Raw genomic sequence first — 9,390 nt, 5'->3', positions numbered from 1 at the left:
TACTTTAAAACATTGTATCAGTAACAAAGGTGCACCTCGTGGGCGGAGTTTTGTTCTATAAAGGCCAGAGCCCGGGTTCGGCTGCGGGGTGTGAGTGGGCCGGTACCAGACCGGGAACAGGTGTCGCGTCTTCGGGTGAGTATGCGGTTGTGCTGGAGCCCAGCTGGGGTACCAGCTCTTTCTCTCGCCGGACAGGCTGTCAGAAAGCGACCCTGCTGCCATCGCTTTTTTCTCAATACCTCTGTCCTCACTGTGGGCCTGGGGGCGAGGTTGGAGAAGGTGCCTAGGGCTACTGTCGCCACCTCCACATCACCCGTGGGCGAGGCACCTTACTTGGAGCGTGATCTTATGGTTTTTCAGCCAGATATCTGTTCATTCCAGTACGTGGTCAGAAATGCTGCCTTAAACTGGATTAAATGATTAACTCCTATCATCCCCTTCCCCTCTGCTGATAGTGGAAGGGAAAAGAGTAGAAATTCAGGCGGCGATGCCGAGGTGTCCTGGGGTAAGGGAATTGTTTTTTACCTAGAATTTGCAGCCCTTTCTGTCCTTAAGGTCCTCACTTTTGTCTCTTTTTAGACCTAAGTTGCCCCAGCTATGTCCCGAGGGATCCTTTCTCCGCCAGCCGGCTTGCTCTCGGATGAAGATGTCGTAGTGTCCCCCATGTTTGAGTCCACAGTTGCAGACTTGAGGTCTGTGGTTCGCAAGGACCTGCTGTCAGACTGCTCTATCATCTCCACCTCCCTGGAGGACAAGCAGCAGGTAAAGGAGTTGGAGAGTGGTAGGAGCAGAAAGTGATACCTCAGCCTACTCTACTGAGTAGTTAGTATTAGGTCAAAGACCAGCATTTCCTCAGGGTCTGAGAGTTCAATTCAAAATTAAGAGCATGACAAGTAAAAAAATGTAGAGTTTGTGTCCATAAGAACTATTGTTTGCATTGCATTAATGATATACCCTCAAGTGCACACTATCAGTTAATCCTTGAGGGAAGGATAATAGTTATCTCTCCACCATGAGGCCCAGAGCCCTTGAAGAATTTGCACAGTCATACTGCCATTAAATAGGTGGAATGTACATTCAGGTCTTAATGCCAACCACAGCTTCCATTTATGAAGCCTTTGTGCTTGGCTGGGGTTTCTCATTGACATTTTTTGTTTGGTTGGTTTTGGTAGCCATATATATAACGACCTATATTTATGTACAAAACATACACCCAAATTGGGGGCAGGCTGGTTCTTAACACGTAGTCCCTGATTTGTCAGAATGTCACAAAGCCTTGAAGTTTGATGCAGAACTTTGATTTAGGTCTCCTGAGGGGAAGCAGAATAGCAGAATATTGCCAGGACTTGTCTCAGCCCTCACCCTTCCTCCGGAGGAGTTCAGGCTGGGCATCAGGCCTGCCCTTGACTCCCTTCTCTCTACTCCTGGGGCCCTACAAGGCCTTCAGGTTTACCTCCAGAAACCTGCGAGGTGGGTGGAAGGCCCTGCTTCTATGGCAGCTGGTGGGTTCTCATTGACATTTGGGACCTGGTAATTTTTTGTTGTATGGGTCTGTCCTGTGCATTGCAAGGTGCTTAGCAGCATTCCTGGCCTCTACCCATTAAATGTTAGTAGTACCTTCCCACTTGTGACAACCTAGAAACCTGTCCTGATACTGCTAAATGTTCTTTGGGAGGGAAATGGCACTGGTTAAGAACAACTCTACTCATAAGTCTCTTTTTATTTTTATTTTTTTTATTTTAAAAATATATTTTATTGATTTTTTTACAGAGAGGAAGGGAGAGGGATAGAGAGTTAGAAACATCCATGAGAGAGAAACATCGATCAGCTGCCTCTTGCACACCTCCTACTGGGGATGTGCCTGCAACCAAGGCACATGTCCTTGGCCGGAATTGAACCTGGGACCTTTCAGTCCGCAGGGTGACGCTCTATCCACTGAGCCAAACCGGTCAGGGCCATAAGTCTCTTTTTAGAGAAAGGTTTATCAGACCAGGAGCCTCAATAATGCCTCTTAGAGTTCCTGGGCCATAGTAGGCAGATCTCTTAAATATCTGTTGAAAGAATGAGGTGGTTACTATATGGTTAACCCCATTCTATATGAGGAAAGTGAGGCAAAGAGAATTTAAAGAACTTGTTCAAGGTCTTATAGTTACTAAATGAAGGAATTGGGACTCAAATTTGGGTGTGTCTGCCTCCAAGGTGCTTACCTACTGTGCTTTACTATAATATCATGCCAGTCAACCAGTTCTAACTCTAAGTGTGGTAACCCAGGATTACAGGATACTGAAGAGACAGTAGGAAAGGGACAAAGTACTAAAGAAATCTATGTAGGTTGGAATGATTATGGAACCAAAGAGTAGCTATAGCTACAGAGAGACACTTGAGGTGGAACGAGGGTAGTGTTAGCATTATTTTCAGGAACTGTGCTATGCTTGTCCATCTGCTTAGAGATAATTGCTGAGATTAATCTGTAGTTCTGGCCTGGAATTCTGCCACAGGTTCCATCTGAGGATAGTACAGAGAAGGTGAAAGTATATCTGAGGGTCAGGCCCTTGTTACCTTCAGAGCTGGAACGGCAGGAGGATCAGGTGAGTTTCTGAGGAGGGAGGATTCAAGGTGGAATGATACAGAAGAGGTTCTCAGGAATGCTTCCTTCTGTGTCAACTGTGTTTCCCCTTTCTTAGGATTGTGTCCATATTGAGAATGTGGAGACCCTTGTTCTACAGGCACCCAAAGACTCCTTTGCCCATTGGCCAAGCCACCCACAGGTTCACCTTTTCCAAGGTATGAAGGTACTGGTCTGTGAACAAGGGACCAACATGTAGGGGCAACCTTATTCCCTCTTTAGTGGGAAAGCTTTTTACTTGCTTGTGAACTTCTTATAGAGGATGGGGGGAAGTACTTTTATAGTTGTGTGTGAAATACAGAGTTTATTCTTGTATTATTAATTATTGTATTATTTTCCACATGAACTGTAAACCTCTTTTTGCCCTACCCTGTCTAGGCATGTCTACAATTTTAGGCACCCTTGTTATGAGCTAGCCAATGTATCAAGTACTTTATGTGCATTAATTCCCAACAACTCTTATAATTACCATATTGTCCCTATTTTCCTGACAAGGATACTGTGGCTCAGTGAAGGTAATGTTGCTGAAGCTAGTCAGTGGTAGAGTTAGGACTTGAATCTGCTACAGGTTCCATCTGAGGATAGTACAGATGCTTGTGACCATTATGTTGCCCCATTGTGTATGCAGCATCGGACTTAGTGGATAGCATACCTTAGGTATTTGTTAATCTGGATGAAAGATGGACTGGCAGAGAGTAGTTGAGTCCTCAGTGTTTAGGAAGCAGCTGGCAGCACTGCAGGAAGAAGTGGCTGGAGCATTGTCCAGGGCCAACCACCCAGGAAGAGATGCATCTGCTAGCTCTGCACCGGAGGCAAATGGGAGATGAAAGGTCTCCAAGAAACCGGGGTCTGTCTCTAGATCTTTGGGCCAGAAGTAGGACAAGCATCCTTCTTCAACCTGACTGTGAAGGAGATGGTAAAAGACGTACTCAAAGGACAGAACTGGCTTATCTATGCATATGGAGTCACCAACTCAGGAAAAACCCACACGATTCAAGGTGAGTAGTAGGCCTCACAGGATTGCTGATTGCCTGTAATGGTATTGTCATTGCCTTTGGGTGCTGTCCATTGGAGGAGAAAGGCACTTGCCTCAGATACCCATCTTTTACATTCCTCTAGGTACCATCAAAGACGGAGGGATCCTGCCCCGGTCCCTGGCTCTGATCTTCAATAGTCTCCAAGGCCAACTTCATCCCACACCTGATCTGAAGCCGTTGCTCTGTAATGAGGTAATCTGGCTTGACAGCAAGCAGATCCGACAGGAGGAAATGAAGAAACTGGCCCTGCTAAATGGAGGCTTCCAAGAGGTGAAGTGTTAGTGTCTACAGAGGTGGGGATAAGGGGACAAATCTCTGGAAAGTTTTATACTTATTTTCTCCCTGGGGCCCTCCAGGAGGAACTGTCTACCTCCTTGAAGAAGAGTGTCTACATTGAAAATCGGATAGGAACCAGCACCAGCTTTGACAGTGGCATTGCTGGGCTCTCCTCCACCAGTCAGTTTACTAGCAGTAGCCAGCTAGATGGTAAGTAACATGACTGGGCTCAGTGCCAAGTCACAGTAAGAACCCACTCCCTGCTCTCAACAACTGCCAGGAGTATAGACCAGAGGTTGCAACCTGAGCTCTGCCTTCTGAGGACCCTGCAAGCCAAAGGGGAGGTGGACTACTCTGGGGTTGATGTACATTTGCTTCTTCCCCAGAAACAAGTAACCGATGGGCACAGCCAGACAGTGCCCCCGTAAGTGTACCTGCAGACATTCGCTTCTCCATCTGGATCTCCTTCTTTGAGATCTACAATGAACTGATTTATGATCTGTTAGAACCACCTAACCAACAGCGCAAGAGGCAGATTCTGCGGCTATATGAGGATCAGAATGGCAATCCCTACGTGAAAGGTATGGGAAAGCAGGGAGGCTGACATGAACCCTGGACAGGACTTGGACAGAGACTAAGAAAAAAGTTAGGTACTCCCATCTTATGTATGCCCTTCTCTTGCCCTCAGATCTCAATTGGATTCATGTTCAGGATGCTGAGGAGGCCTTGAAACTCCTCAAAGTGGGTCGTAAAAACCAGAGCTTTGCCAGCACACACCTGAACCAGAACTCCAGCCGCAGGTTAGTCGGTTGTGCGAGCCAGCCTTTGTTCTAGGAAATATTAATCCTCCAGTTAGTCATGGAAGATGTGTAATGACCTTTTTCTTTTTCTTAACTTCTAGTCACAGCATCTTCTCCATTCGGATCCTGCACCTTCAAGGGGAAGGGGATATAGTCCCCAAGATCAGCGAGTAAGATTTTCCATTTAGAAATTTGGACTTCTTGGCCATACATGGTAGTGGGGGAGGAGGCAAGGGAGGTGCTCAGAAGAATTACTTCTGATAGATTCTTGTTCGCCTTCCTTAGGTAGAGAGATTCTTGGTGGGTCTTCCCCTCCTCATGAGTATAGGAAGGGCTGGAAGGTTCATAACATGTAGGTCCTTATGTCAGATCCTGTCCTCCTTTCAAGGTTGTCACTCTGTGATCTGGCTGGCTCAGAACGCTGCAAAGATCAGAAGAGTGGTGAGCGGCTAAAGGAAGCAGGAAACATTAACACTTCTCTGCACACCCTGGGCCGCTGTATTACTGCCCTGCGCCAAAACCAGCAGAACAGGTGAGATTTTGACTGCAATCCATGGGCTTGGATGGTCTGGAGCTCTGCAATTTACTAAGAAACTTCCTGGTCACCACTAGGGATGGTGCTAGAATACCCCAAGGGCTGGAGTTCTGCTTACAGCTCTACTCTTCTGATTCCCTGCCAGGTCAAAGCAGAACCTGATTCCCTTCCGCGACAGCAAGTTGACTCGAGTGTTTCAAGGCTTCTTCACAGGCCGAGGCCGCTCCTGCATGATTGTCAATGTGAATCCCTGTGCGTCTACTTATGATGAGACCCTTCACGTGGCCAAATTTTCAGCCATTGCCAGCCAGGTGAGAAGTTGGTACCTTTGGAATGGTACCTTTATTTAAGAAAGCTACTAGGGACTAGTCCCAGATTCAATTGAGATATCTTCCCCCTGCTAGCTTGTGCATGCTCCACCTGTACAACTGGGATTCCCATCGCTACATTCATTCATCAAGGAACACAGTCTGCAGGCATCTCCCAGCTTAGAGATAGGAACTAAGACAGACCCAGGCCTTGATGATGACATTGAAAATGAAGCTGATATCTCCATGTATAGCAAGGAGGTGAGAATACAAGAAAATTTTGTTGCAGCAGCTTGATGGCTGCACATTTTCCATGCTGCCTTCCAGGTGGGCCTGTGCCTCTTAGGGGCTTGGCCGTCTGATTACTTCTGACTTGTGTCCCTTCTAGGATCTCCTACAGGTGGTGGAAGCCATGAAAGCACTGCTTTTGAAAGAACGGCAGGAAAAGTTGCAGCTGGAGATGCAGCTCCGTGATGAAATTTGCAATGAGATGGTGAAGCAGATGCAACAGCGTGAACAGTGGTGCAGGTACCAGCTGAGTGGCCCCTCTTCATCTGTCACCTGGACCAGAGGGTGGGAAGTAGGGACTAGGATGGAGTTGTGCATCAAGATCTGTCCTCCATCCATTAAAATTCTTCAAACTGGTCATAAACTTAATGAATGTTAAATTCATTTTAGTTTTATAGTTTTTTTAATAGCAAAGGTGGGAACTTATTGAAGAACAAGTTCAGACTCCCACTTGGGGAAGGGGAAAGAATCTCACAGCACAGACTCCCACATGGGGAGGGGGAAAGAGGCCCACTGAGTTCCTGTATAATTAAATATATTATTGTTTTAAAAAAAAAAAATCTGTCCTCCAGGCTCACTCCTCAGAATCTTCACTCACTTCTGTTTTCTCCTCTGACAGTGAACATTTGGACACCCAAAAGGAACTCTTAGAGGAAACATATGAAGAGAAATTAAAGATCCTCAAGGAGTCACTGACAAGTTTTTACCAAGAGGAGCTTCAGGTGAGTTGCCCTGAACTAGCCGCAACTGGCTACTCAGATTCCCATCACTACTTGCTCGAGGTTAACAGATTTTATAAACTCTGGTAGGGGTGGGAATATGTAACTCACTTTTCTCTAGTACCTTAGTGCTTTGTATGTGCCAGTCTGTTTGGCAAATTGATTAAAGGTCTGGTTGGCCAGAAAATGGTATATGTGCTAACCAAAAAGCTTATGTATCAAGGGAAGATTTTGGTCATTATGCAGTCATCTGTTTCTGCAGTGTTTAACTGTGGATGGAATTGTGCCTTCTGCTTCCCTCTTAGGAACGGGATGAGAAGATTGAAGAGCTAGAAGCTCGCGTGCAGGAAGCCAGACAACAGCCAATGGCTCATCAACAATCAGGATCTGAATTGTCTGTAAGGCGGTCACAAAGGCTGGCTGCTGCTTCCCACTCCGCCCAGCAGCTCCAGGAGGTTACAGCCAAACTGGACCAGTGCAAAGCAGAGCTGAACTCTACCACTGACGGTGAGGAAGGAAAGAGGGTAGTGACTCAAGGCAGAACTATTCTCCAAACTTAGGCCTTCTGGCGCCAGCTCCAACATAATTTCCTTATTTTGGCGCTACATCCCCAGACCTTTCACTCTAGGATGCACAAGGGCTCCCTTTTTATATGTGCTGCAAGCTGTTGTTAACTCAGAGATAAGTCCAAGGTTAGAAAGCCTGCATATTAATGTTTGTTTCTTCCCTCAGAGCTGCGGAAGTATCAGAAAATGTTAGAACCACCACCCTCAGCCAAGCCCTTCACCAATGATGTGGACAAGAAGTTAGAGGAGGGCCAGAAGGTGATTACCTTTCTCTGTTACCAAAACTTTTACCTAAGCCCAGCCAGCATGGTTCAGTTGTTGAGCATCTGATACCTATGAACCAGGAGGTCACAGTTCGATTCTCGGTCAGGGCACATGTCTGGGTTGTGGGCTCAATCCCCAATGTGGAACGTGCAGGAGGCAGCCAATCAATGATTCTCTCTCATCGTTGATGTTTCTCTCTCTCTCTGAAATCAATAAAAATGTATTTTTTTTTAAAAAAAAATCAATCTAAGCCAGAGATATATATATTAAAAAAAACAAACAACTTTTACCTAAGGTGATTTCCAGTACTATATCCCCGGTTCATGTAAGGCTAAGAAGTTTTCTATGTACTGTCCTGGAGGGTGGCTACTTTATTCAGCTGACCTGCCTTGTATTTTACTTCTCTTCAAATGGCTACCTGACTCCTCCAGATCATTATCCTAGTTGAACTTGGCCACAATTTATTACTCCTCCTTTTTCAGAATATAAGGTTGCTACGGACAGAGCTTCAGAAACTTGGTGAATCTCTCCAGTCAGCAGAAAGAGCCTGTTGCCACAGCACTGGGGCAGGAAAACTTCGCCAAGCCTTGACTACTTGTGATGACATCTTAATCAAACAGGTTAGGACAGCCTAAATATCCCCTTCTCTCCCATCAGCCCACTCCAGGGTTATGTGAAAAAGGGAATGAGGAGCAAAAGAGAAAGGTCAAGATTTTAAGTATAAAGTACTGTGCTAATTTATAGGCATTTTCTGTTGTAACAATCCTAGAGAGGTAGATAGTATCACATTTCATCCAAGACGCTTAGATTGTAAGAAACCATTATTTTATGCACAGGCCTGAAACCTCTAAAACAAAACGCTAACAATTAAGCTCTGACATTAAAATACCCATTGTTCAATAAGCTCTGACCTTAAAGAGTTAGTTGTAATTAGTAGTGGATGGCATATATCACCTTGCCCTTCTTATTCTCTCATATACCAGATATAAATGTTTTCTATGACTTTACTGATCTTCCTTAGGATCAGACCCTGGCTGAGCTGCAGAACAACATGATGTTGGTAAAAATGGACCTTCGGAAGAAGGCGGCATGCATTGCGGAGCAGTATCATACTGTGCTAAAACTCCAAGGCCAGGCTTCTACCAAAAAGCGCCTTGGTGCCAACCAGGAAAACCAGCAACCAAACCAAGAGCCCCCAGGGAAGAAACCATTTCTTCGAAATTTACTTCCCCGAACACCCACTTGCCAAAGCTCAACCGACTGCAGCCCTTATGCTCGGATTCTGCGCTCACGGCATACCCCTTTACTCAAATCTGGGCCATTTGGCAAAAAATACTGAAGTTGTGGGGAAAAAGAGAGCAGTCCTTGTCCTGAGGTGGGTCAGCTGCTCAGCTTAAGAAATAGGTCTCTTTTAAACTTCACCATCTACCTGGAACTTTATACAAAATGTAATATTCACACACTAGTTGTTTTTTTTGTAATATAGTCACCTATGTAACCTCATGCTTTTTACTTATATGGTTTCTATGCAGCACAAAAAAAGCTATATTAAAGATATTGTTCACATTTTTTAATTTGAATTCCAAATTTAACAAAACCATTCAAATTAAAAAGGGAAGAAAATTTGAAAATTATCATCATTCAGGCCCATGGAAACCCTGCACAGGAATGTCGCCAGAAAGCTTAGTAAGAAATGAATTCAAGGGACATTAGATATTCTAAACCTTCCTTACTATAAAATGAAGTATCACACATTAGGAGGTGAATAGGTAAACTTGTTTTGGAAACATGAAATAGGAAGGCTGAGTCCTGAGCTCAGAATAATTCATAACATCTGTACAAATTCATTGCAGCATACATAAATAACCACAGCATATTCCTCCTACTAAATATGCATGCAAAGGCCTGAAACCCTCTAAGAGCACACTAACAATGATTCCCTTTACCTTGTCTAGCCTGAAAAAAAGACAA

The 9,390-nt window shown here is 45.0% G+C and overlaps 1 protein-coding gene across 1 annotated transcript; it reads left to right on the top strand.

Moving 5' to 3' along the window:
* The first annotated feature begins 74 nt into the window (after nt 1-74).
* On the top strand, nt 75-8,993 carry KIF20A (kinesin family member 20A). Its single transcript, XM_006086536.3, is given in 20 exon segments — nt 75-135; nt 580-762; nt 2,499-2,588; nt 2,685-2,746; nt 2,748-2,784; nt 3,486-3,624; nt 3,746-3,933; nt 4,020-4,149; nt 4,326-4,520; nt 4,628-4,739; nt 4,841-4,909; nt 5,128-5,271; nt 5,420-5,585; nt 5,679-5,843; nt 5,971-6,110; nt 6,490-6,592; nt 6,895-7,096; nt 7,322-7,413; nt 7,902-8,039; nt 8,441-8,993. Coding segments are annotated over 19 exon segments (2,655 nt in total). The 5' UTR covers nt 75-135; nt 580-597; the 3' UTR covers nt 8,759-8,993.
* The last annotated feature ends 397 nt before the right edge of the window (nt 8,994-9,390 follow it).

Source organism: Myotis lucifugus, unplaced genomic scaffold, assembly GCF_000147115.1.
Source record: "Myotis lucifugus unplaced genomic scaffold, Myoluc2.0 scaffold_28, whole genome shotgun sequence".
Lineage (NCBI taxonomy): Eukaryota > Metazoa > Chordata > Mammalia > Chiroptera > Vespertilionidae > Myotis > Myotis lucifugus.
This window is presented reverse-complemented; position numbering and strand designations above follow the sequence as displayed.